The 27,010-nt window shown below is 40.3% G+C and overlaps 1 protein-coding gene across 3 annotated transcripts in view; it reads right to left on the bottom strand.

Moving 5' to 3' along the window:
- ncor2 (nuclear receptor corepressor 2) overlaps window positions 1-27,010 on the bottom strand; it is a 93,637-nt gene that overhangs the window by 21,331 nt on the left and 45,296 nt on the right. For 2 of the 3 annotated variants that reach the window (XM_023958647.1, XM_023958648.1), the window contains 20 exons: window positions 24,562-24,618; window positions 24,231-24,283; window positions 21,202-21,268; window positions 19,393-19,565; window positions 19,167-19,260; window positions 18,521-18,699; window positions 18,027-18,081; window positions 17,821-17,919; window positions 14,028-14,191; window positions 12,250-12,410; window positions 11,295-11,357; window positions 6,204-6,346; window positions 5,957-6,092; window positions 4,768-5,191; window positions 3,377-3,497; window positions 2,750-3,020; window positions 1,051-1,215; window positions 753-889; window positions 534-630; window positions 344-451 (listed from right to left, as the gene is read on the bottom strand). In XM_023958647.1, the coding sequence (XP_023814415.1) occupies window positions 344-451; window positions 534-630; window positions 753-889; window positions 1,051-1,215; window positions 2,750-3,020; window positions 3,377-3,497; window positions 4,768-5,191; window positions 5,957-6,092; window positions 6,204-6,346; window positions 11,295-11,357; window positions 12,250-12,410; window positions 14,028-14,191; window positions 17,821-17,919; window positions 18,027-18,081; window positions 18,521-18,699; window positions 19,167-19,260; window positions 19,393-19,565; window positions 21,202-21,268; window positions 24,231-24,283; window positions 24,562-24,618 (2,767 nt within the window). The remainder of the gene's footprint in view (window positions 1-343; window positions 452-533; window positions 631-752; window positions 890-1,050; window positions 1,216-2,749; window positions 3,021-3,376; window positions 3,498-4,767; window positions 5,192-5,956; window positions 6,093-6,203; window positions 6,347-11,294; window positions 11,358-12,249; window positions 12,411-14,027; window positions 14,192-17,820; window positions 17,920-18,026; window positions 18,082-18,520; window positions 18,700-19,166; window positions 19,261-19,392; window positions 19,566-21,201; window positions 21,269-24,230; window positions 24,284-24,561; window positions 24,619-27,010) is intronic. The other variant, XM_023958649.1, reaches the window with a different exon arrangement.

The raw sequence follows: 27,010 nt of genomic DNA, 5'->3' as shown, positions 1-27,010 counted from the left end.
AACGTGAGTACTTACATGTCCTCATATTTATTCAAATAGATGTAAACCCCTAGATTAGACTTAAACCTAGCAAGGGCAATTAAGTATGTCGAGCTCTTCTAAAAAGAGGTTTGAACAGGTTTTAACCTTTAGTGCATGAGAATTCAGGCGAAAGTAACTTTTAAATCCTGTAATTAAGAGGGAATGGAAAGTTAACGAACGTTAACAATTGAAAAATTGTATTCATTTCAATGCAAATTTCCAGTGAAGGAAAAATAATACATACATTTTCGCAAACAGCAGACGATAAAAAAATTGACAAAAAAATCAAAGAACAAGACAGGAGAAATGGTGCGACACCCACCTCGTCCAGAAGCAACTTCATGAGGAGCCAGCTGGGTTGGCATGCTATCAGATTGGGAGGATGAGCTGTGTGGTGACAATTGTTCCTGCTTTACTGCTGGGAAAGTACCTGTAGAAAAGAACACTATAGTGAGATAAGATTGAATCTTAAAGGTAAATGCACTTATCTTTTATTTATTTTTTTAATCTACCTGCTTTTTTCTCCATCCAAGGCATCCCCATGGCCGTGGGAGTCATCTTTGCATGGTCCAAGCCATGAGCTGGACTGTGCAACTGCACAGGGGTGCCCTGTAAAATGTAGTTGTACATTTTTGAAAGAAAATAAAAACACATTAGAGTAAAAATGTGGAGTTATTATTTTATAGAGAGAAATAATGTTTAAAAAATCTTTGATTTTTCTGAGATCTTACCTGTGTGATGGAGCCTCCTGGTTTAGAAGAGGAAATAAGAGGGGGCGGCTCTGGCATGGAGAGGGGCCTCACAGCTGCTAGCCTAACACTGTCCTGTGGCAGAGCAGAGAGCGACGGGTGGCCTGCTTGCTGGAACGCTGAAAGACAACACGTTTGAAATTTGAGAGACAGAAAACAAGGATGGAAAAAAAGCATCAAGAACTAAGTCTCTTCCCAAAATAAACGCCATCAATGCTGCACACGCTCACATGATGCCTGTAGAGGTCTGAAAGATGGGATAACATGGGAAATGACTCACTGTTGAAGTGGAGCAGATGCTGATCGTGACTGATTTTGGTCATGTCTCGTGGGGACATGGGGTAGGGAGAGAGAACCGAGCGGCCAAAGTTTGAGGCTCTGAGATCGTCAGAGCCCCCTGCTTGCTTCTTGGCTTCAGCATGTGGAGAGAAAGCTGGGGACTTCTCTGCAAAAACAACACACAGAAAGTCAAGACTGAAATACTATAAACAAAACCCACTGAGACAAGGCATGTGGAAGGTAAAGCTGCTTGTAAGTGGACCGAGCCACTCTGTGCATGCTGTGAAAGTTCCCACAACCTAGAAGTAACTGTCGGAGCCTCAACAAAGATAACGCTGCGGAACAGGAGAAAAGAACCACAAAGAAAACTAACAAAAACTAAAAATCAACAGTAATCTTTTGCAGCAACATTTTCTGGTCATTTCTTTTTAATTTGTAACATAAAACATCAACTACAAGACCAATATTGACACAAAAGAAGGCACATTATCACTGAGAAAAAAGCTTAGCTTAAAAGTTATGAGTGAAGTCTGGCAGAAAATAACGACATTGTAAAAGAAAGTGAAAGACAAAAAGAAGCAATAACATGGCAACAGCAACATGTCATCTTTGACTTCCAGGGTTCCCAGGAACATCCTCCAAAAAATGAAGAAGCCTTTATAAAGAAAACAGATTCAGTGCTCTCAGAGATTCAGATTTAACAAGCTGGGACTGAGCTTTCCCTACATTTCATTTATCAGTTGACACTCCGCAAGTGTCCCAGAAACGCTTAAACACCTCAGAAAAGGTTCAGACGGCAGATAGCAAACTGGTCCACAAGATAAATTACCGGTAGTTCAAAAGTGTGTCATGGCATTTACAGCGACCTACATTTTGTAACCATTCTATTATTTTTTTTATCTTATACCCATAAATTATCCGAAGTGAGACAATAGGCACCACATCTTTGGCAAGGATTTCATTTCTTTAAAAATAAATGTAATAGTTTTAATGGAATGTACTCAAATATAGTTTTGTTTTTAAACACCACATCAAAAACTGAAGCATGTTTGCACATAGTAATGCTTCACTGTTTGACAGTTTGACATAAGAAGCTAATTTGTTAGCAACACAAATCTTCTTGACATTCATCCTTGAGAATCGATTTCACCAAAGTAACACACAGCACCTCTGTTGGAAACCTGCAGTCACGCTACACAGAACACTGGAGAAAATAAAATTTTGGAATCTGCAATAGTGCTCTCCTCCTCTACTAGGAAGTTTCTCAAAAATATTATGCAAGTTATTCAAAATTGAAGTCCAAAAAAGCAGTTTTGTTTGATGAAATTGGAAAACTGTACGTGGTTTAAACTCTTCAGCTATTACTACAGACAATACTGCTCATCTGCACAGGTGAGATAAAGGTATCCTTCATTATCTTAAGTTTGATGAGTCATAAATATCACTGCTATAAAAAACTAAAAGACAGAAACATGTTAAACCAGTTCTGTGGCAAAAATTCATGTGAAGTTTGGACATGATCATAGATTAGCTTAAGTTATAAATAAATAACTCGCACACATTATGGGGAAAAGGGCAGAAAAGAAGCATAAGACAGGACAAATGCTAGACTTTATGAAAAGCTAAAATAGATGAATTCTACAGGTAAACACATCGGTAGGGCTTTACAAGCAGTTGTCTTTCTTGGTGGAGGTGCGTACCATCCTTTTCGTTGATGGAGGGAGAATGAGGGCAAACTCGAGGGCTGCTGCTGTGAAGAGAATCCCGGTCTCTATCTGCCTGAGGGGTATAAGGCTGCTGTTTGCCTGGCTGGCCCAAAAGTGGCTGCTGCTGCTGCAACTGTCTGACCTCCTGAGAAGACTCACCATGAGCCATGGTGATCTGTCGCTGGTACAATGCCAGGGCATCGTGGGATGACACAACCTTCCCATTTCCACTCTGCTGACTGGCCTGCACAGAGGCCTCAGGCGTCTGTAAGCAGGAAAAGAGGGTCAATAAGAAAGCTTACATACATGACACAGAAAACACAAACCAACTCCTACCTGATCCTGACATATGGTTAGCAACATGCGGCATGTGATCAACACGATAGCTTACAGGCATCTCTTATTTCTTGGTAAGCTAAAGTTTCACCAATATGTTGGGGATCTCATCCCAAGCTGTCTTATCTTAAAGAAAATATGCCTAACAACTCTGTTATAATGGTGTTTGTGTAAGAGTATGAATACAGCAGTCATGGTTAGGCTGGTTTGTGTGATTTGTTCTTTGTCCTGTACAGAATGTCTCAGTGTTTTAAGAGATAAAGAAAAATCCCAACTCCAACTCACAATAGGAGGAATAGCAGCGGCCCTCTGCCTGAGCTGTTTCAGATCCATGGGCTTTTGCAGTGGGGTGGATATGACTCCATCATGACTGTAGTTCAGCAGACTTGGTCGTGGAGAACTTATTCTAAACACAACAAAAAGAAAAAGGAAAAAAATAACAGCAGTCAAAATAGGTAAAAAGCAGTTTGGGAAGGTCCTAAGAACATTTTAGTTTACTATATTTGCAAACAGAACTGATGATGAAAGTTGTCACTTTAACTGACAACAATCTGGCCTAGAATTTGGCATGATTAGACCCTGAAGTTTAACGATTTAACTCTAAGATTAATAAAAACAGGTTTAGCAACAAAACGTGCTTCAGACTACTGTAAAAGCCTTAGGGTATTTGCATTTTCTTTTCAGTACAAAGAAATATTTCCAAGTTAAACTTTTAAGTCTAAATATTTAACCATTAGTTTTCAGTAGTTATTACATTGACCTCCTTATGAGGCTTTAATTTTTTTTTTTTTTTTACCATTTCCACCACAACAAAAGACATTCCTCCCTGATACAGAAACTGAACATCATGTACATGTACTGACTAGAATAAAAACTAATGGAGCCCCCCATAGACAAAATGTAGATTACATTCAAAATCTCGTTGTGACATATGTCCTTATTACATGTGAAAGGATGACATATTTGAATAATGTGGGGAAAGGAAAATAATTGGTGTATGGGTGTGTCTATCTGAATGGGTAGGAAGTCTCCTGACAGAGTCCCAGACTGTGGAAAATAATTACAAATAAATAAACCACATCCATGTATTGCACATCTGCTGAAAGCACACAAAATACACACACACACACACACACACACACACCCACACCCACACCCACACACACACACATCCTCCCTCCCTTTGTTTGCTTTGGCAGAAAGGGCAACTTTTCCCTCAGCTCTGCCAGTACATGCAGTCTGCTGTCATGGAAAAAAAAAAAAGGAACAAATACTGTGCTAACAGGACTAATGGCTCCTCCCACGCACTTTGACATCCATTTCTTCTTGCTTCATTCATAGACAACTTGCTAAAAATGGTAAATATCTATTTTCATTTATTAAAAGAGCAACCTGTTGCGTATGCACAAATGAGGCTTGCCAAATATGGCTTCACTGCTGCACAGTGTAACTAGGCAACTAATACTACTTCAAAACCCTTAGTGCTTTGTTTTCTAATGTCTGCTGCGGTAGACCAGAGAAGTGGAACACCAAGCAAGAAACTCAAAAACTAGGAGCCATATGAGTTAAAGAGCCGGCGTCTTTCCACATCTTTGAAATCTCGAAACACATTTGAACTTCCAAAACTTAAAAAAAAAAAAAAAACGTGTTTCTTAGTTCATGAATAAAATTTGCACCTGTTTTTTTCTGTATTATCCGTCTCCTCCACCTCATCAGCACTGCAAGTGGCACTAGAGTCACTGTCCCCATGGGAGCCTGTTTTGGCTGCATGCTCCTTTTTCGAGCTCTTTGCTGAGCTTTTGACTTCATCCGCCTCTGCTGTTGAAGGTTTTTTATGTGCGGCATCACTGGGTGCTGCTGGCTGCTCTCCGTTAGGATCCTCAGTCTCTGCGTCCATCTCCTGTTTGATGGCGGAATCTGCCTCTTCCTTAACTGGAGGCTTCTCATCTCCTCCCTGGTCCATGTCTGCCTGGGTCTCCTCCTTGACCCCAGAGTTTGTGCTGCACTTTGGCCTGTTGGAGCCTTCGTCTTTTGCCTTGCTGTCTTCAGATGAGCGCGGCGAAGGCAAACTCTCCGTGTCTGAGCTGTTGTTAGGTCCACCTGGTGGAGTCAGACATGCAATCAATTATTGCATGTTTAGTAAATCAACAACATTCCCCCTCAACTCCTTTACATTTGAAGTTCTATACATGTCTGATGGTATTGGATCACATATAGTAAGCTTAAAATGAATCAGAAGAAACATTCCGGTGTATATTTAAAATGACTGACAGTCAAACAAAATGGAATACCACATTTAACAAGTTCAAAAGTTCTTTTGAGCCTTGCTTTTACAGATATGCAGGCAATAGTTAGAACTTAAAGGGACTTGGCACGTTTCCGTCATCATGCAAGGTGTGCCTCTTTTAAAACTCGGGTTACAGCTTTGTTTTGACATCAAGAGACACAGCAACAGCTACAGTGCAGCAAGGAGGATGAAGATGTCTAAAAACCTAAATGGTCACTGTTGGCAAAACTGCAGTTTTAAGTGCAGTCAGTGACCTCCTTTATATTTGTGAGTTTCTTCAAAAATATAAATGAAGATGCTTCCATTATATTTCATTTGGTTATTACATCAGTAGTTTATATTGCTGCTAGAATAGCTTCAGTATAATCACTGGAAAAAAATGGAAAAATAAAAGCTTTAAACATTTGATGGTACCTATTTCATAACAGTGAGGTGGCTATATTTTTCTTCTAGGTGTAGTAGACAGTGGTCATAACATTTCCTTTTATTCAAATAAACCATTCAAAATGTAAAAACAAATAAAATTAAACTATGAAAAAATGTTTTTATATCAGGCACATGGATCAAAGTTCCCATACCTTCTCCATCCTCAGGGGCCTCCTCTTCATTACAGCTGGCCCCTGAGCCCTCCATCTCCTCCTCTGCAACAAATGTAGCACTGGTTTCTTCATTCTGCAAGGCTTTGCCCCTTCGTCGGGCTTTTCTCTCCTTCTCCTGGTGAAAAGAAAACAGCAAAATTAAAGAAATAACAAATACAACCCAATACAGAAATATAACTTAAGATAGTTTGAAATAAATTGATACAAGTTAGAAAGATTTGCTCACCGATTTCATTTTATGCTGCTGCAAAATCTCATCCAGTTTCTGCCTTTTCTTGTAGTTGAAGTAGAAGTTTTTGCACTGCGACACAGTTTTTGATCCCACCATCTTGGCGATGGCGGACCAATTCCTACCATACTGGAGAAGGCCTGGAGTCAACAAAACAAGGGATAAAGGAATTGGAAAAGTATCCAAACAAAGGCAGAGTCACAAGTCAGTGGACAAAAATTACTCTACGGAGCTGGAAAAACAAAGACAAAAACTACACAATATGGACTTGTCTCAACTTGAAATTTGATTGTTAAATTGTTTCTATAAAGCTGTCAACAAAGCTGGCTAGCTTTGATGACAGAGAAACAATGATTGTTTTTTTCTCCCAACAGCAGCATAAATAAATGTGGCTAGGGCAACAGACAACTGCCAAAGTATGAGAGGATTTGAAATGTGGTAGGTGAACCGTCAGTTACACCAAAGAAATCACTAACTCTCCCCTCCGGGGTCAGACTGCGTCATATTCTAACTGACTTTGATGTGACCCAATTCCAAGAAACCGTAGTCCTCTACCCAGTCAAGCACATGATTGTGTCTTACACAAGAGTCTGCAGGCACCCGCTGGGCCAGAGCTGTGATAGATCAACCTGTCATAAAAACACAGAAGCATGCACACACACAAATACACGCAAAGTCTCTGTGCACTAAAAGAAGAAATGTACGGGAGAGCCAGAGCAAGAAAGACTGATGGTGCAGAATTTGCCCCTAAGTGCCCCCCTCTGAGTGTCTACTGTTAGCTGAAGGCAGCTCATTAACAGTGTGTTGTAAGAGGCTTAGCTTACACCACCCACTTGTTTCCTGTGCCAGCCTGACAGGACCTGGCAACACAACAGCCTCTTGAAAGGCTGCTGGGGGAGGTGGGGGTGGGGGTGTGGGGGGAGGAGTGTCGGTCATGGGCATCCAGCCAACACATCTTGGGATAACCTTGGACACGGGTTCACAGGTCTCTGCATCTCATCACTTAAAGGAGGTGGAAGAACGAGAGGAAGAACCTGACCCGCGGGAAAGGAAAGGACGCCGTTTACAGCCCTGTCATTTCAACTATCTCATTTATCATGGGAGGCCGATAGCTGAAAGAATCAGCCTGTAGACTAGAGCCACGAATAGAAAGAAGTTAGATGAGCAGCATTACCTTTGATCACGGAATACTGACATGAAAATGTCATCCGATTATGATAAAGTGTCAGTCAGCCAATCAATATAGAAACTCTTCAGGCTTAAATCACTCACTGCAATGTTTTACATGCCAGACACACGAAGTATTATTCAAACATGGAAAGACATACTATGCACATAATTAGACATAAAAATCAGCCTAAAAAGTCCTCAGCAAATATCTTCAAGTCTGAGTCTGATATCCAAAAGCTGCAGAACTGCTAATGCTTGTAGCTCGGCAAGAAGATTTACTTCGGGAAATGCAGGCAACACTAGAAAACCCTTTCCAGGAAAAAAAAAAAAAAAGAACCATTAGGGCTGATGCTTACCACATTACCAACAGCTATTACCCACTCAGCCATCTTCCAAGGGCCACACATTAGCCCCCCGAGTCAAGCTCAAACTTCTACACAACCCTTTTCAGCATGCTGTAAAACCAACAATAACAGGGAATCAATAATGGCATCTATTTATTTTCCCACATGCAAACACACACTGCTAAATCCACAGCAGAGCTATTCGACTCAGGGTCTTCGTTGCTGCAGCAACACATGGACGGCACGTCCAATCAGCAGGAGCAATACTAAAACAGGTGGTGGCCCCACACCCAATCAGGGCTCTGCAATGGCATCAGCTCTTCCAATAGAAAGCTCAATCAACACCTGGTCCTGCCAGAAAGTTTTCGTCCCTGTCTGTCACATGCCTGTTACTTCTGCCGTTGTTTTGTGACCCGGTTCAGGATAGCGCTATCAGACCGTCTGATCTCTGGAGAGCCAGCTGGAAAGCTCCTCTGGGCAGGGCCTTCCGAGCCAAAGCAGAGGAGATGAAAACAGCTCAGTCTCAGCGCTCTTTCTGCCAGCTGGCGTGATACATGAGCCGCAGTCAGGTTGACATGCTCCAAAGCAGCACATGCTCCTGGCCTCTCCCCTCCACCGCGTCCTCTGTGTGCGGGTCTGTTCTTCTCTGCCGTGTCTCTCCCCAATGGCGGTCGTCTGGGAAGACTTCCACAGGAAAGTGGGACTGTGGGGCGGCGCTATGTGCTCAGCCTCCCTCTCTCTCCCCTCATCTGATCTCTCATCTATCTCTTTTTTTTTCCCTCCTCCCTCCCTTTTTCCCCTCAGTCTGTCCCTCCCCCTTCCTCACTATGCCAGCAGGCACAGAGGCGTGCGCGCACGCACACACTAAGGCAGGAGTGAGTGCTTACCCACTCAGACACGCACACTCTCACTCCGTCTCTCCTGTTAATACTCTAGCACACAGACACAAACACAAATTGAGGCAGTCCAAGAGTAAACAGAGAGCAGCAGGAGAGAGGAAAGAGATAGAGGGAGCAGAGCCACTGAGCCAGAGAGACAATGGAGGAGAGGAAAGGATACAGAAGTGGAGAGTAAGCACAGAGAAAGGAGAGGGGGCAGAGGGGGACAGAGAGGGAGTTGATGTTGATACCATGAGAAAGCATAAAGGCTTTCACATTTTTCCTGACTGACCTGCTTTTCATCTTGAATGTGACCTCTCCAGTTTATAATAACACAAAGTAAAGGGGGGAGTGACTGGGGGAAAGAGGTGTTTGCCAAATTCTCCACAGGTCTTGCCAATCTGTGCTGTTGCCAGCTCTCGATTGGCGGGTGTTTGCAGGAAGAGTGCGACAGCAGAGGGGAAGGCAGATATGGCCTTCTCTACCTGCTGCTGCTTTAAAGACCCACTATAGTGTAAATTGTGTTTTTGGTGTTTTTCACATGTTCTCCTCATGGAGGACAGACAGTAAAAATTAAGCTTAAAATTGGGTTTCTGAGTATGTGTCGTAGGTGCCACAATCTCCCTGCTACACACCATTCTGATGCATCCACTTGCAGAAGAACAGATCCATTGACATTTTTGTTTTCCTCATGCAAGCTGGAATCTGGCTCAAAACCGTAAGGCTGGGTAGCTCCAATATTGCTCGCCATTTATGTTGCACCAGGAACGTTAGGTTGGGGTTGGAAGGGGATGTAAGCTAGCGGAGGAGCGTGTAAACAGATGGATGATGGGAAATGGGGGCGGGGTTCCTCCACGCTAACAGTTCTGCCCACAACTCAGAAGCAAATTTCTAATGAACACATGCTGCTCTGCAGAAACTATGTCCTAGAAATCCACAGGTTTTTTTAAGCTAAAAACTGTAAAATCACAAATTAAAAGACATTGGAGAAAGCTTTTACAATAGATCAAAAGATGTCTGGAGTGGGACTTTAAATGGGTTTCTCCCACAAGCAGTGCAAGGACCATTATCCAGCTGCTTGCCTGCACCCAACCTAAGCCTGGCTTATTAGAGCACTTACATAAATGCACAGCAAGGCGATTGCACATGCAACCACAAAGCACAGTCCATCAACCTTTGCTCCGCATTCTAGGCATGCAAAAAGACGGGGGGGGTGGGGGGGGGGGTGGAGACTAGTGAACTTGACATAAAAACATCCCAAATCCTAGTCGTCTCCTGTTAGAGGTCCCATTCTGACCTGGCTAAATCTAATATGTTAGTGTGCCAATGTTCTGCCAAGCACTATTAATGCCATTATTCAGATCTGGTTAGCTCAAGGGGATAAACACATTAGCATCAGGACACCTAAGCTTCTTTAAAATATATACACGCCAAGCACTATGAAGGAAAGCAGCTTGACGAGATAATTCAATTTAGTGAGGGACGTGGAGGAAAGCATGTTTCGATCCAGTCAGGGGAATACCTTTTGGCAGGTGAGATTGTCAGAAGGGGGGAAAAAATATTTAGAGGGGCTCCTCCTCTTTAGCCAACTGTACTGTTGCTGGAGGTCTGTGGTTACATAAGCCCCTCAGAGAAGCCCTGCTTCTGCTCAGCAGCCAGGCTTATCCTCTGGGCCGGAGTGCCCCACTAATCCCACGGCAGTAGAATAGAACTGAAGATATTAACTAGGATTACTACTCAGGACCATGTTCAATCCAAGCCAGGACCAGTTATCAAAAAAGAAACCAGATAAGGAAAGCCTGCAGACACAAAAGTCCATTTTGCAAGTCATTCTGCTACAAAAAAGATGCAAACCTCTGGACTAAACGTGATTTCAAGATCCCACTCAGGATAGTGGTCATTACTTACAAAAGGATCAAGATAAGGCAGGTTAAAAAAAGTGGCTGAGCTAAAGAGTGACAAAGGGCAAAATGACACAGACTTAACGCCGTTGCCATGCGGTGAATTTCAGTTGAGTAACGTCTTCGATGCAAATCCAGACAACACCAACATGAACAGCATTTTAACGATCACAATTTAAAAGTCACATTTGACAAACACCTCAGTTTCGAAAATGCAGTAAATAGTGCAGAACCTGTCCTCAATCTGGTGCAACAGACTCCCAGTTACAAGCATAGCATGCAGAAGAAACCATTGAGAGAGCGCAGGCAGATATTTCAAATCAGTAAATGAAGCTCATGCAACACCCATTTACAAATATGCTCACACAAAGCACTTCTGCAAGGAAAATGGGCGGAAAATGTCAGTGACCTCTGAATTAGCCAAAGGCTTCTGGGTAATCTTTACTCAAAGACAATAAACAGTCCAAGTTAATGACGGCAGCATTTGCAGGGGGGTAGATAAGGGGCAGACTTTACAACTTCTTTGATAAAAGACAGTCTGCCTTCACCCAGAGAGACAAGGAAGCAACTCCAAAGAGCAACAAATGCTGTCCAGGAAGAGTGGTGCATTCACAGCCTAGCAGCACGTGGCAGCTGTCGCCTCACTAACAGGAAGTCACAGCCGCATCACTCGTCTGTGCTTTCAAACGCTGCTTGAGCTGCTAAAGTAGATTGAATTGACTAACGCATAACAGTACAGATCTAAACGAACCAGAGGAGCTCTACACTTGAAGTTCAGGTGCATTTTTGAATTACCTTTTTTGGCTGTTTCCATCTCTTCTTCAGTCCACCGAGAGCTCTCGTTCATCTCCAGATTGGCTGTCAAAAAAAAAAAAAAAAATAGAGAACCAGTGAGTGAGAGGAGGCGAAAGGCGGGGGGAGTGGGCAGTTGTTACAAAGTCAGTTAGGCAGTGACTGACAGAAGGAAAGGAAGGAGAGACAGAAATTAGAGAAAAAAAAGAATAAGGGGATGGGGGTAGGGTAGCTTGTGTTGCTCGCACTACAGCGTGGGTCGCTGGGGACAGTTTGTTTTAGGTGGAGGAAGCAGGAAATCCAAGGAGAGAAGTCAGTTAATGATTATAGACATAACAACTGGCTTCTTTCCCTGCACACACCATAAGCCAGTCCTGTCCCTGCCTGGCTGACAGCAGAGCTTTTTTATCCTCTATCTGGACCTGTGAAGGGCATGATGGGCCGTTAGCACCCCTGCCAGCAGGAGAACTAACAGCGGCTGGGGTGGGGCTGCTGACTGAAAGCCCCTACAGCCCGGAGCCACAGGGGGATTCCCTGCGACTGAACCTGTGCCGCAGGAAGGACTGCGGCATGTAAACAACTGCCGAACCATCGGAAATACATGAACCTGCAGTGTTAATGTAAACATGGCTGACTTACTGGAAACAAATCGCTTGTTGGTATACAGTTGTACTTAAGTAAAAATTCTGTGGTAAACCTTTTTACACCATTTTTGAGCCATTTTAGCAAAAAAATAATGTGTGGAAAGCTAAAGGTGAGATAATGATAAGGACAAAAGAACAACAGTGCACTCTTGTGGTTTGGTAAAGGAGACCATACCTCAATCAAAACTGCCCAAAACTAAGTTGTGCACCATGTTATTGGAATGCATAAGTAAAAGAAACTGCAGCATTTCTTAGACACAAGTTTTCCTGTTAGGATGGAAAGGAAATACTTCCACTTTGAATCTTAAACTCACACAGCTCGCTGTTGGCTGGTGGTGCGGAGTTCTCCTCCACTTCATTGGCCATAGAGCGGGTGACACGGCCTTTGCGGCGGCCCTGACTGTTGGCTGTGCGCCGTCCTTTGAAAGCCACAGCAGGTTCTTTGTCCTCAGCATCTTCTCCAGAGGTGTCATCCCTGCGTTGAAGCAATGTTACAGTGAGATCGAGCAGATTCATAAACACTCGCTATACTGAAAATAAAGTAGCCTTCAAACTGCCTCATCCAAAGCACTGGGAACAAAACACAAGCATCTGTTTTTTTGGTCATCTTCCATGACAGGCATCCATCTTAAGACTTCAATTCCAATAAGAAAATTACATTACCGAACTTGCTTAAAAAGAAAAAAATCCGATTTGTGTCATTTTCTGTGAGCAGATTACTTGACTACGGCAGACAAATTAAGGAGAAAAAAAAAGAATATAGAACAAAGTGGACATAGCACATCTGAATTTGATAGAAAAATCTACAAGATTTAGTACAAAATAAAGAGAATGCATAGACACCAACACCTTTACACTTTAATTACAGAAACTAATTTAAAACCATTAATTAACATGAAATATTTTTTGCTTCAGATAAAAAGTCAAAAAAACAGTCCCATTTTTTGTTTTTTCCTAAAATATTTCTATGCAAAGCTGTCAAATATGAACAAATATTAATAATAACATTAACATTAATATTACTTATAAACACGTTTTATATAAAGCCAAAATCAGCTTGTTTGTTTGCTTGTTAGAAAAGAATGCCAGTGCTGATGCATGTAGGAACTAAGCTTTTTTCTGCAATGACCCCCAACATAATCCTGCAGAAAGAGGCAAGTTGGGAGACTAAATATGGGTGCAGATGCTGTTCTTTCCTTTTTCTTCTGTTTCCCTGATAATTTATAGAGTGTCAGCACAATGTCATGCCAGGAGATGGCCACTGAGCTTGAACCTTCTGCTCCCCTATTCATCTTCTTCCCACACCATTAATCTTGCTGAGGGGAGCAAGTGACAATCTAAATATAGGAGAGCCAGCTGTGCCAGGGGTGGCGTCCTCAGGCTTCGCCTCAGTGCAGGGGAAGCAGAAGGCCTTCCTCCATCATCACCCTCAAATATGACCCATGGCTTGGAAATATCACTCAACTGTCACCAAAATTATTCAGAGTGAGGCTAAAATATGAGCACTTACTGTGCTCATATAAACATGCAAAACAGACCTATTTTGAAACGGCAGAAAGCACAATACTCCAACTGTTTTACAGTCTTTGGTGAAAACTCCGAAAATCCTCTCATCCTTGATCAGTGCACCTACCTACTCTATCCACTTAGACACACACAATAAATCCTGCCCTTTATACATGTCAGATGTTTCTTTTCAATCAAATCTAACCAAAAAAGCTCTACATTTAAAAACCAGGCCTGCCACAAACATGAAAACAACTATAGCAAGGGGTAAAAAGATGTAAAGAGAAAAACTGACAGGGGGTCATTATAACATTTTTCAACTGATTTTGAAGCTGTGTCCTCGCTAAATCAAAAAACGTCTCCTAAATCCTGACCGTGTTAAGTTGGGAACATGATGAGCAAGAAAATCATTTTTAGCCTCTCAAATTTCAGCTCATACGTGTTGACCCAGCTGTAACCTCCAGCTTGGTAGGCGTTTTTTCATGGAATCACCATACTTGCAGAGGAGTATTCTTGCTACAAATAAATAAATAAAACATAACAAAGTCACTTGAAAGGTGTCAGTCAATATAAGAAAGAAACTCACTTCATCCCATCGTCCTTTTCTTCAGCATAATTTTTTTCTTCATCCCTTTCTCCCTCTTTCTCCTTGTCGTCCTTGTCATCCTGGCTGCTACGGTTCACTTGTTGTTGTTGTTGTTGTTGTTGTTGCTGCTGTTGTTGTTGCTGCTGTTGCTGCTGTTGACCATGCTGCAATGAAAAAACAGAATGAAGGTAAATTTAAAAGTCCTTTTTATGGGTCTAGTTAAACATGCATCACTTAGCAAAATGTTTATTTTTGCCGTAGGGTTTTTGTGGAAATGAATTTCTCAAAAAGAGATTTTAAGCATTCTTGTTGGAGTTTCTATTTATTATAATTTATGTAACAGCATAGTCTTTTTTTTTCTTTTCTTCGCAGAGTGAGTAAGCACTTCCAGTGACTTGTCTGGTATTTCTGCCCCCAAAGGCTGGCAGGCGTTTTTGACGACAAGGCTGTTACTTAACAATGTCATTACCAGTGATACTAAAAAAAAACATTTTCACATAAATACTAACAAATAAAACCAAAAAACGCAGGTCAGTATTGTAAATAAGAACATGTTCCTAATAGCTTATGTGGTTAAATAAAAAAAATATATATATATTGCTTGTTTTTTAGCAGAAGCAAAACAAAACAGGATACGAAAGTCCTGAAATGACAGTAGCATTTTTTCTGCCGTTTAACTTTTGCTCTTCAAGCACCCAGAACCACTTCCTCCACAGTTTCCTGCCTGTCTGGGCTTTCAGGTTAAAGTTCAGGCATGTAACCCGGCCAAGAGAGAGAGAAAAAATACTTAATACAAATACATATTGATCCAAATGATCTTTAATCTATAAAAGAAGGTTATAGGAGTAAAATGAAGAAATGCAGCTAAAGCATGTCCTTTTCATAAAGGGACTTTTTTCTGTTTGTTCAGTAGAACTGATGCTCCCCCTTTTAAAATGTTTTTTGAAAAGAACCCCAGTTTTTAAAAAGAACAAATACATGTCAGATGTTTGAAGATTTGTTGTCATCCAGGTCATGCTATCACAAGATTCTGCTCATTCGAGGTTTAAAGGCTGATCTAAGACATTTGGCTGCTCATCCAAAAAGCTTCGAATTTAAGTTATTCATGTGCTAAATATTACAGAAGTGTAGTAAAAAGGTCAATAACTAGATACCATATTTAGAGACAAATGTCAGAAATCCATTCATTTACAGAACGGTCACCAAATGTGTTGTCACTCTGAGGACTGGCTCAGAGGTGGGGGCATTTTAGGCTCTTTATTATTGGTGTGTGGTGGGTTTGAACGGGGTTCTAATCTCTTGTAGTGAGTAGCCTTCAAACCCTCCGTTTACTCTGTCCAAAATAAGACTTAATGATCTTCAAAGAAGTGGCCACTGTCTTTCAAGACCATGGGAGCTGCTGAGTCCTGGCCTATTGGTGTGGCTCCTCTATGATCTGCCATCTTTTTAAGGGGACATGCTTAGTTTTCCAACAGATGAGGAAAGGGAATTCTTCCCCTTCCGGTGTTCTGATAATAGTCTAGGTGTCATCTGCATATCTGAACCAAAGGAAGATATATTACGTTTAAGGTAAAGGTTATTTTCTACTCCCTTCATATACAGCTTGGGGACAGTGGTGATCCAATGACACAACCATGTTTTTCTCAGTAGAACTTTCTTTGAAACTGATAACAGTTTGGGTTCAGGCAGTTCACATGTTCTAGTGCGAGTTTGGATTTCCCCATTAGCAAATGGAACTGAAAAAGCTACTCAGATGGGCTGCAAGATACCTTTCTAGGTAAACCTTTTTAAGTCCAGCAGCCCTGAAAAACCGAATTGTGGGATACAAGTCACATGATCTGTGTATTTCTTAAAAGAGGTCTATGGGATTTTGGCTTTTTAGAACCAGCAGGTACTTCCTCTTTGGTGAGGGGGGGACGGGTCACTCAGTTCAGTTCTCATATACAGTCATTATTTGGAACTCTGAAATAGATTTAGTTAGGAGTGGTAATTACCTAATACAACTGTGTTAGTTTCACTAATTCCAGATATCCTAATGAGGAGAAATGCACTTGAATGTATCTTCTGAAGCTAAATCCTCTGTAACTCTGAGACAAAAGCACTAGGTGTTAACCCAGAACATGTGTGGAAAACTGTGGGCTAAAGAGAACAAGCTTCCTCAGGAAAAATGAGGAGACATCATCATTGCACCCACAGGAAAAGGTCACCAATAAATTAAAGTTCTATTTCAGCAGGGCCGCCCGCCACGAACTGTTAGCGCCTGACGTTAGACTATGCAGTAACTTGGAGTCAGCAGGAAAAAAAATCCATTATTAAAGCTATAAAGATGAAAGCCTTTCTGGATTGTCCAACAGTGAAGGAGGAAGCCTTTTTTTGTCACTTCTCTTTAGAATCTCATTATTTCTGTTGCTTTCCAGAGTACAAGACCAGTCAGGAGATTGAGAACTAAAACCAAATTAACAACATCTCTACTTTTTGGCTTAGATCTGTTTTTATCTCACCCCAGCACTGCTCTAATATACTTACTAATTTGAGCTGCAATCTAACCCACATCAAGTTCACGACCCCATGATAATTAAATACTCCCCTCTAAGCAGTTATTCATTGTTATTCAACAGGGTCGAAACAGTCATTCTCTGACCAAGGACCACAGTTTAAAGCTTCTTGGTGTCACTACTTACTAAACCTTCAATGTTTCTGGAAGCCTCTGCCTGCTTAAGACAAAAGAGCCACAAAGTCTACGAAAAAGCAAGAGTGTTTTCCTAAAACCAACTTGAATTCAGCCCTTAAAAGCTATTCCTTGGATCAATACAAAATAGTAGCTAAAAGGCTGTATTGACTTGAAACTGAGCATAGAATTCTATCAACATGACTAAACTCCAACACACTGCAACCCTACATGGATCCAAGGGGCAGTAACGGATGAAACCACTTAATCCTGCAGTCCCTTCACAGACATGATTATAGGATTTCAACAACAACCTAACACACAAAGAAAATGTTAGTACATTGTCCATGCATTACACATCTTTCATAGGGAAAGATACAAAGCGGATGTTCTATGACCAATACGATAGCTATTTTACAAATATGCACTTAAGTGAAACTGAATATCAGTGATGAACAAATTGTAAAAGATTGTTTTGCTGTATTAAAGTAATGCCTTTAATTTGAAAAAAGACAGGTGATGGAAGCAAGTTTTTTTTTTTTAAGTGTTTGGTGGAGAAAAAGAGAACACACATAAGAAACAAACATGCTTGTACGGATGGCATTAGGGAGCAGTTCGAAAAAATTCACTTCATAGACTTAAACTTTTAACTTAAAAAAAAAAATCAATTACCATTCATCAAATCCATAAATTGATTTTCCTTTAAGATAATTTATTTTTTCAGACAAAAACAATTCTTCTAGTTTTTATATTATCAACAAAGTTCCACCTTTTTTGAGTTGAAAATGAAATGTTTTTATAACCAAAAAACAGGGTTGGGAAATTAAAAATGTTTTTAATCATAAATAAAATCACATTGAATTGCAAATTTAACTGATGTGGCTTGATACTTAGCCTTGATGAGATAAAAGATGATCGGTTTTATCATCATTTTGATATGTGAGTTTTTGTTTTACAAGGTAACAGAAAATTCTGTAAAATTTCAATATAGACTTCCAGATAACAGATTTTTTCTATTGTTTTCTTTTTATTTCTACCACATCAAATCCCAACCATGATTTTCTCAAGGCAACCCGGATATGCGTTTAGACCCTGATCAATAGGGGCTGAGAAAGCTGAACATACCTGGCTCCTCCCTCTCCGTCTGTAGTTCCTTCGCACAATGTTCTTGTAGTTCTCGTTCTTTTTAGTCAAGTAGTAAAACAGCACACACTCTGCTACCGTCTGGAAGATAAAAGACGCAAGCTTTCACTTTCTGAGGCACAAACGCACTCCAGAATGTGAATGTAAAGGTAGAAAACTCATCAGATGACAAAAGCATATGGAGATACCTTTCTCTCCAGGAAAGATGCAATAAGACCAAAATTTTTGGGATGTTGAATGAACCTAAGAGCAGAAAAATGTATTAAGATGTTGAAGATCACGATTAAAAAAAAAAAAAAAAAAAAATCAAAGAAATAAATCAGTTCAGCTTAATTAAAAATGAAATGCCATTCCTGATTACATATGATTGCTCCGTCTGAAGAAAACATTTCTGAGCTGCACAAAGTTTCTAAGCTTTGGGCTACGGTCAAATCCACACACTTTTTTATTTGGATATATTTAAATCATTTTAGCCTAATTTTGATACAACTATGAACTTCCACTTTCAATCTTCATAAAAGAGGAATCCATACTTCCTTCATAAGAACTCAGAGCTTATATCGGTTACACAAATTTCACAGGGAGTATAACCCGTCCTTCCTCTTTTTGCTTAGGAAAGGCCAGAAGCAGTCACAAAAAATGTTGCATAAAAGGAGTCTGCAAGCGTAAGCATTCTACTTACTTCTCTCTAAAAGTATCCTTTTCCTGTTCACTCCACATGTTCATAACCTGTCGATCCTTGTACACCTTCATAGGGTCGTCCATAAGTCCATTCATGTTGATGAACTTGATTCGTTGCTGCTCGGCATCGAACAGCATTGGAGGAATGACTGCAAGCTGTCTCATTTGCTTCTCTGTGTTCTGATGAAGAAACATTTAGTAGAGATGAGTAAAACCCTGATCTACAGAAGAAAAGTATTTATACTTATATGAACATGAGCATTTGTCTGACACCTAATGCTAAAAAAAGTAATATTTGACTGGACTTCTTTATGTCATCAAGACATCAGGAAGACATTTAAAATTCAAAAGACATTTGTTTCTATTTTTAACAAAGGATTGTTTTTTTTCAATGATCGGAACAACAAAAAAAGAGAAAGAAGAGACACTTATAAAAGAAATTCCTAACATGTATGGACCTCACTTTAACAGAAGTTACAATCGGCAAAGTTGATGAGAAATGGTAATCCAGAGAGCATCAAAAGCAAGTCCCATTAACCCAAAGAGCTTGGTCCTGTGTTGTTCCTTTTTTCCATGTATAATTTCAGACTTCTGGGTCATCCAGTCTTACAAAAGAGGAAATGCAGATTCAAACAGAAAGAGCTTACCTCATGCTCTGATATTCCATCGATGATTTCAGAGACTTCGTGTTCACTGCGGGCTGCAGTTGAGGCCAGTCCACCTCCTCGCTGTCCAACACGACTTCAAAAAGAGAAACATGATCCATCAGACTAAGCTATGTGGATGTTTTGGTAATGGTTGCATGAATGAGATGACAAGCAGGACTAATAAGTCTGCCGAACGCCCGCAATAAAAAAGAAAATATGATCCCACCTCTGCATTCGCTCTTGCATCTCTCTTTGCTTGCGGATCTCCGGGAACTGCTTCTCGTAGTACTCCCGCACCTTGCTCTCTTTGGCTCTGCGCCGCGGGTTGTTTTCGATGCGCTCCACTTTCTTCTCCCAGGCCTCCATCAGCTGGTCATAACGCTGGCAAAACTTCTGTTCCTAAAAAAAAAAAAGAAGGAACATTTGAAATTCATTAAAGATGTCAATACGTTTAGAGAAATAAATTGTGTAGATTTTTATTTTGCTTTCACTCTAAGCATGAATAGAAATAAGTTAAATGCAACACTGCTCCTCTGAGTTCAGTCTTTGACCTACAGCACATTACTTATGGAAAAATAGGTACTGGAGGCACTTAGCATTATAAACAGGCACTAGATAAAACGTTTAAAACATGGCAAAGCATGGTCTCCGTATTTCCTAATTAATTCTCTTGACCTGAAACTACCTGATTATCGGAATCCACAGTAACCTCACTAACAAATACAGCCAAGTTACATCTGTCACGACTGTTTTCTGTGGAAGCCGCTCCAGCAGGCATGCGTAGTCAAAAGACAATAGAAGAATGACTAACAAAACTGTAACAAGGCAACAATTTTTATTACTATGTCACTGAAGAACTTGAAAGTAGAAAAATAGTCAGTCTAGCATCTTTAATTATTGATTTCTTCAAAAAATGTTATCCAAAATTGCTCTTTATTTGATCCTATTTCCAGTAATAAACATTTTTCAAAAGTATGAAGACAGCCGTGTCCTGAGGAAGATTCAGTTTCCATCTAGAATGGTTTGTTTTCACATAATACACCCAAATGCTTTCCATGAACATGTATCAGCCAAAAAAGAATGTGAGGAAAAAGGAGGTTTTCCGTCAAAACATTTTCCTGCTGTTCATAAAAATAAAATCAGGACCTTCAAGTTTAGCCTTCTCAAGACATATTATGGTTTGAAGTTTGAATAAAAAACACAACCTTTTAATTTTGTTGAAAATGTCCCTACTCCTGACTGTTAATGCCAAAAATCTCTATGAAGTCACCCTTCAGCATTAACAAGAGGTGCTGGATGTTCTGTGGATTGGAACCTTGAACCACAGCTCTGTCAGACTGCAGTTCCTCGTTAAAACAGCCCATTAACTTAGCTGAATACACAGCCCTCAGCAGGCTAATAAACCACAGGGCAAGGTGTCCCCACATGGAGCTTCTTTTCAACACCAAGTGCTACAGTAAAGCAGCTCCTTATGGCGTAGCGCTGACTTAGAAAATGAATAAATGCAGGTCATCTTTCCTCTAAAATAGTTCCTGACAAATTGGAGGCATTTGGAAAAAAAGGTTTCTGATGGTATCTGTTACTAGTAGACAAAACAAAATATTCTTGTAAATCTGGGGCTCGATTTGTAGTAATGATTTTCTGTGAAGCAAACTTATTTTGAAGATGCCTGCTGCACCATCACAGCTTGCCCCATTGATCTCTGTTATTTATAGCCATGCCCTTTGGCTTAGTCTCACTCCGTGGCTGGCAGACAAGAATGCAGACTAATGCTGCAGAATGCTCATAGTGCTGTTTGGCTGGCAGTGCATTAAACAGACAATTATTCCTTCAGATGTCAGCATGGAGAGAGAAAAAATAGAGCAACTGTTGCTTTACTGGGGCACAGAGCAATGAAAACACAATACCCAGGGATCCATTCTGCTTTGATATGCCTAAAATGGCCTCTTACTTCAAAAAGCGGCTAGCATAGTTTCACACGAGTCATCTGTCATGAGCCAAATCCCAACAGAGTCACATGTCATTTTCTACTTACCCACTGCTTACGAGCATGATTTCTCCGCTTGAAATATAAGATGAGCTTCTTCCTCATCGCCTGGTTTCTAAGAAGATAAAACAAAAGAGGAAGGGATAGAGCAGGAGGTGGAGGAATAGAAAGAGAAACATAAAAAGGTGAGGACATCAGAGGAGTCACTTGTCATTACAAACTAACTTGGCTTTTATGAAAATTGTTCTGTATAATATCTAAATGGATGCCTTCCAGATCCTCTAGCGTGTGTGTACTCACTCCCTCAGCATGCCCCCACCCCAGCCTCCACGAATAAAAAAAGAAAAATGTCACATTCTCACATCAATAGACAACACGCAGCACAAACTGCACATTAAATCCAGCCGGCTGATGAACTAAATCTCGTTTCTGGGTGGAAAGGACAGTGAGAGGAGCCGCATGTGTAAAACCTGCCTGTGCTGGGAACAGCCAGACACTGAGCTTAAAATAAAGGTCAGGGCCACTAATCTCCTTGGGCAGCCATTGGGTTTGTCTCTTTCTTTGCTGCAAGACAAAGTTTTATCCCTGACACTTAATCTGTCAATTGTAAGGTCACGTTCCCCACTGATTTATGTAAGCTGACTCTAACTTGGACACCTCAACTGAACCTCAAGTTCCCTCTGGTCTTTGTAAAGTACAGATGATTAGGAAGCTAGTTTCCTTCAGCTATAAGAACATAGGAGGTTTGGAGAGATAAAGCCACAGCATAGCAGATTCTTCCTTATTCAAACTGAATTAAAGAAGTAGATTAACTGAAATGGAATCAATCTCCACTTAGGAAATGGAATATTGATTCTTTAAATCCTTCAATCAATATTATTTTCATGCTAATTCATGTATTCTGTCAGGCAAAAAAAGCATTTCTGTTTGTTTTTAATGTACGTTGTAATAATCTTATTGGTAATAGTACAATTTAATTATTAGTAATGTAGACTCAAAGTTTCATACACAAAATTAGATTTAGAGGGTCGACTCAACAAAATAAAATCTGTTGGAAACTAAATCCAAATATTAATAGCTGAATTGATTCTATTCAGCGGTTTGGGATTGAAGCATAGCTCTAGTTATAGTTATTAGCCAGATCAAGGTAAATCCCATCCCACAAACACGGATATGACTGTCATTGCACTAAGACCCATTCTGTCACTGGACGAATCTGGACTCAGAACAGGTCAAAACATGCTTCAGGTTCCACTCTGATCATCTTTTAAACTATTTTAAAAGTGTTCCCAGTGGTCTATTAATTATGATAACATTGTTTTTATCCTAAATTTGAAGAAGAAAAAATAGTATAGTTACTGCAGAGCAGCTGTCGTTCATTCAAAATTGTACCCCTGAGTTGTGGGAGGGACTGTTGGCGCAGAGCAAGAACGTCCCCACTTCCCGTCACCCATCTGTTTACATTCTCCTGCTAGCTTGCAGCCCCTCATACCTGCAACCTAACATTACTGGTGCAAGACAAATGGTGAGCAATATCGGAGCTGTCCTTTTGAGCCAGATGTCAGCTCAGACGAGGAAACAAAGACGAACATGGATCTATTTGTCTGCATCAGAATGGACCGAGACAGGGATCTTGTGGTTCGCCCGTTGTGTTTTTTCAACGTCACAAATAAGCTCTTTATAAAACGACACTTTTCCTATCTGCTCCTGATTCACAACAATTTGAATAAATAGATACTTAAAAATTCAATTTTAAGCTTAATTTGATTTATTTCTCTCTTCCATCCTCAGATAAAAATGCCACATCAAAAACAGGATTCTCACCAGAGGGGGTCTTTAACTACACAAAAAGGGCTGATAGTGAAAGTTCTTGAAAAAAAAGGGGTGAACTGTCCCTGACAAAACAGCAGACTAAGAAAACTTTAGGCCCCCTTTAAAAGGTTTCCTTTGATGTGCTCCAAGCTTTCTGGGATATGAGAAGACTTCTCTAGTTTAACATAAAACTTCTAAAGCATAAAGGCTCATAATCTGCATTCTTAAGACAGATGTTCTTCAGAAGTATGAAAAGAGAAAAACATGAACTTCAATGCGTTAAACTGGCCTTAATAGCATCTTTGTTAGCCAGACATATTGGCACATTTATCACCAGCTGAGAGTGTGTGTGTTTGTGAGTGTGTGGTGGAATTAAAGTGGGATGAGGACTGGGAGATTCACAGAGATATTGGTAGCCATCTATCCCACCGGAGATGAGAGCGGAATTATCAAACCATTTAACTAGACAAAGAAGGCAAGTGTGCTCAGTCAAAGCAACACTGGTATTTAATAACACGCACACTCAAACACACTGAGAATAGTTCTCAGTTAATTGCTTTGAGGAAATAATACTGATCAAATGGTCCATGGATCAAAAGGAGTGAAGACACCAATGTGCAGCAAGCAGTTCTGGCTAATCTTACAGCACGTCACAAAGCCCAAACTCACTGTGCCAAAGGTGGAAGCAAACCACTGCGTCCTTAAAATATAACAATCCTTAAAAGCACATCTGTCTTTGCTGTGCTCTCCATAATCATGATAACATGTTAAAATAATTATTACCCATTCGAAGAAAGTAAAGTTTCATTCAATAGATTTCTGATGCTATAGAAGTCTTAGTTGCATATTTTCAAGTGTGGTTTCACTCTTCACTCTAACATGCATACTTTTCTGCAGTCAGGTATCCAGTCTGTGCAAGTGCAGAAAAATGTACAGAAAATCTGAAAACATCACATAGGAATGTCTGTTGAGGAGGTGTTTTGCCCCAGGGCACTTGAGCAAGAATCATAGAAATGACTATTTGTTTTGGCATTTTACACATTTGTTCTTTAGTGTGGGGCACAGCAATCAATGACAGATGGAATTCTCAACACTCTCCTATCGTTGAATAAATCTCTTCATTTTTAGGCAGAGTTCAAGGGGTTTAACTGTGTTTTGTTTTTATACTGTCTCAAATCCGCCAAACTTACACTGACTTATTTGACCTGTTACACAATAGCATTTGTGTTTAAAAAAACTGTCGGAAAAAGTTTCGTCATACTTACATTTTGATGTTTTCATGGTACTGTTTGGTATCAGAAGGCTGGTTGTACAGAGGCTGAAACAGTAGAGGAAAAGAAGCAAATAAAACAAATGGAAAATGCCTGAAGGCTGTGTAACAGAGTGTCTTCTAAGGTTTCTTCTATACAATAATAGTAAGCATCCTCAACAAACAACAAGTTTAAGACTAAACTTCAACAGAAATCCCATTTCAGCTAGCATATTTTGTCCTATAGGTGGGGATCTCCTTCAATCATAAATATATACATTTCCTTGGCAACAAGGACAAATAAGCAGCAGCAAATGAAAAAGAGAGAAAAAAGACACTCAACTCACCAGTTCTACTCTGGGTCCCAGCCCCTCCAGTACCTTATGAGCCTCCTCTGCTTTTTTCTAAGGAGGGAAGACAAACAGAAATAAGCGAGCCGCCTGCACCTCTGCCATCACCACAGCAACACAGTGAACAAGCTCACATGATCACTAAGGCTACACCACTGCTTGCTGGGAGGATAGATGGATGGAGAGATAGAATCCCTGACTATTATTAGCACTTTTAACTCAAGCTGGGCCACATCTTCTTGCCTCAGCTCTCTCTTCTTTTCCCCAGAAAATAAGAGATTACTCACATCACCTGAGCAGCGACAGAGAAAGAGAAGGCAGGAACGGCGGCAAGTTGGAGTGGAGTAAAAAGTGAGTGGGAGAAAAGAAGTCAGGAAAAAGATAAGGGAGCAGGGGTTTGCTGTGGTGCCCAGGTGCTTATGTTATGAGAAACATCTAGTAAAAGACAGATATCCTTCAAAACATGACTGAATATACAAAACCAAACTCCTTACTATTTAGTTCCGCTAGAAAGTGCATCAACACTTTCCTAGAATACCTATTTATGTATGCCGTGTACACTCTCTGAATTCTCTCTTACAGATGATTGACCACACAGAGCATTTTCAGCAACGCCAAACATGTTTTGATGTTTGGAACAAATGGAGGAAGGACATAGAGGTGTAGAAATGTTTAAGCTGATAACAGAATCAGAGCATGCACATTTGTGTGCCAGCATTTATTCTCCAACACCCACAACTTGATGCTGCTTTCTTATCTGAAGCAGGCCCTCACTGTGAAGATTACACAGGATGTGTGTGGGTACACCACTACACAACTAAAATAAAAAACGATAGTTTTTTTTTTTTTTTTTAGTATTATTTTAGTTTTTTAAATATTGATGTACATGTTGAGCCCATAGATGGAACTGAATCACCTCAGACAACAATCGTGTCACATGAGAAGGAAATAAAATGAGAGCATCGCACCTCTTCCACACAGAACAAAGGATCAAACGGTTGACTTGTGTGTGTTCCATACAAATGACTTGAATGCAAATATGCCATGGTGCTTCCTCACCACTGAGTACATGTCAAAAGGTTGAACAGCTAGTTCTAAGCGAATCTGTTGTCCATAGCAGCAGCTAATATTATTAAAAAAATATATTTTCCTTTATATCTATGATGGTAATAACTTTAAAAGAAGAAAGTAAGAGCCTGTAAATGATTTAACTTCTGACAGTGAATGTGCAACGGCACCAAGTATCCTTTCATACCTTGGAACTGAATGATGGAAACCAAAAACAAAGTCAACTTCTTTTCAGCAGATCATGGGTCATTAAAAACATAAAAAATAAAGATAAATAAACCCAATACTGTAGAATCGTATGCAAATATAATTACAAATATAATAGTCTAGGACTATTATCACCAAATTGAACACGGGGAGGACAATCAGTAAAAAAACAAGCCCCAAAGACACATGCAGGAAATCCAGCAGGGCAATTTTAACTCAAGAAAAATGGGAGAATATAGTACAGCTAAACAGATTTAGAATAATGCAACCCAATGCGTGGTCTTCAGTTCATTTTAAGGACAGACATGCAGCAAAATAAAGGCAAACATGAGTGAACATGAGCCATCTCTGGGCTGCCAGAACAGATGTAGCTGTAAACCTGTGAGAGAGCTGGTGACACTCAGCCCAGGATAGACAGATGCCACTGCATTTACAAAAGATAGAAAAAAACAAAAACAACAACAAAACAACCAATTGTTTAGCAATCACAGCTCTCCATGTAAATAAGAAAATGTGTGTAAAAAAAGAAAATCAAAAATATAGAAGAACACAAGAACTAACAATAATTATAATAGAGAAAGAAAAATAAAAGATAATTTAGGTATAGATGCGAGTTTCTGTTTGCAAGGAAAAGCTGGTTTTGTTTATGTCATAAATCCAGAGAAAAGGCCACGCTGAAGTTGTAGGGGGTGGCAGTGGGGCAGGGAGCATCTAGTCGGCCAGAGGGAAGTGAGACAGAGGTTGGATTACAGACTCCAGTCACTGCCAGCAGTTGTCCTGCTGTTATTGTGTTGGCTGGGATTTTACCAACAACAGCAAAGTCATGTGCTCTTCTGTTTCAAAAGGCTTCTCGTGTCATTTCACTTTCTGTTTTTGGTTTATGTTTATGTGCCCAAGGTGGTGCTGATCATTTTTTTCAGCTTTAAGTAATGTCTCAACATGCTATTTGCAGAGAGATGTCTTCAAAGAATCTGTTGTGAAACATTCACAATTCTTATTTAGATTTTTTTGTGCATTTTTCTTAAAGATTGATGTCGTTAGAATATAGAATGTTTTACAAGCCAACAAACAGACTTGCAGTTGTAACCACTAGGGGGGACTGAGAGCACTGAGAATCAATCTTTTACTCTTCTTCGAGCTAATGTTTTGCTCACAGTTAATGCCAGGGCTG

Source organism: Oryzias latipes, chromosome 9 (genome assembly GCF_002234675.1).
Source record: "Oryzias latipes chromosome 9, ASM223467v1".
NCBI lineage: Eukaryota > Metazoa > Chordata > Actinopteri > Beloniformes > Adrianichthyidae > Oryzias > Oryzias latipes.
Note: the sequence above shows the minus strand (reverse complement) of the source record. Positions and strands in the feature narration are given on the sequence as shown.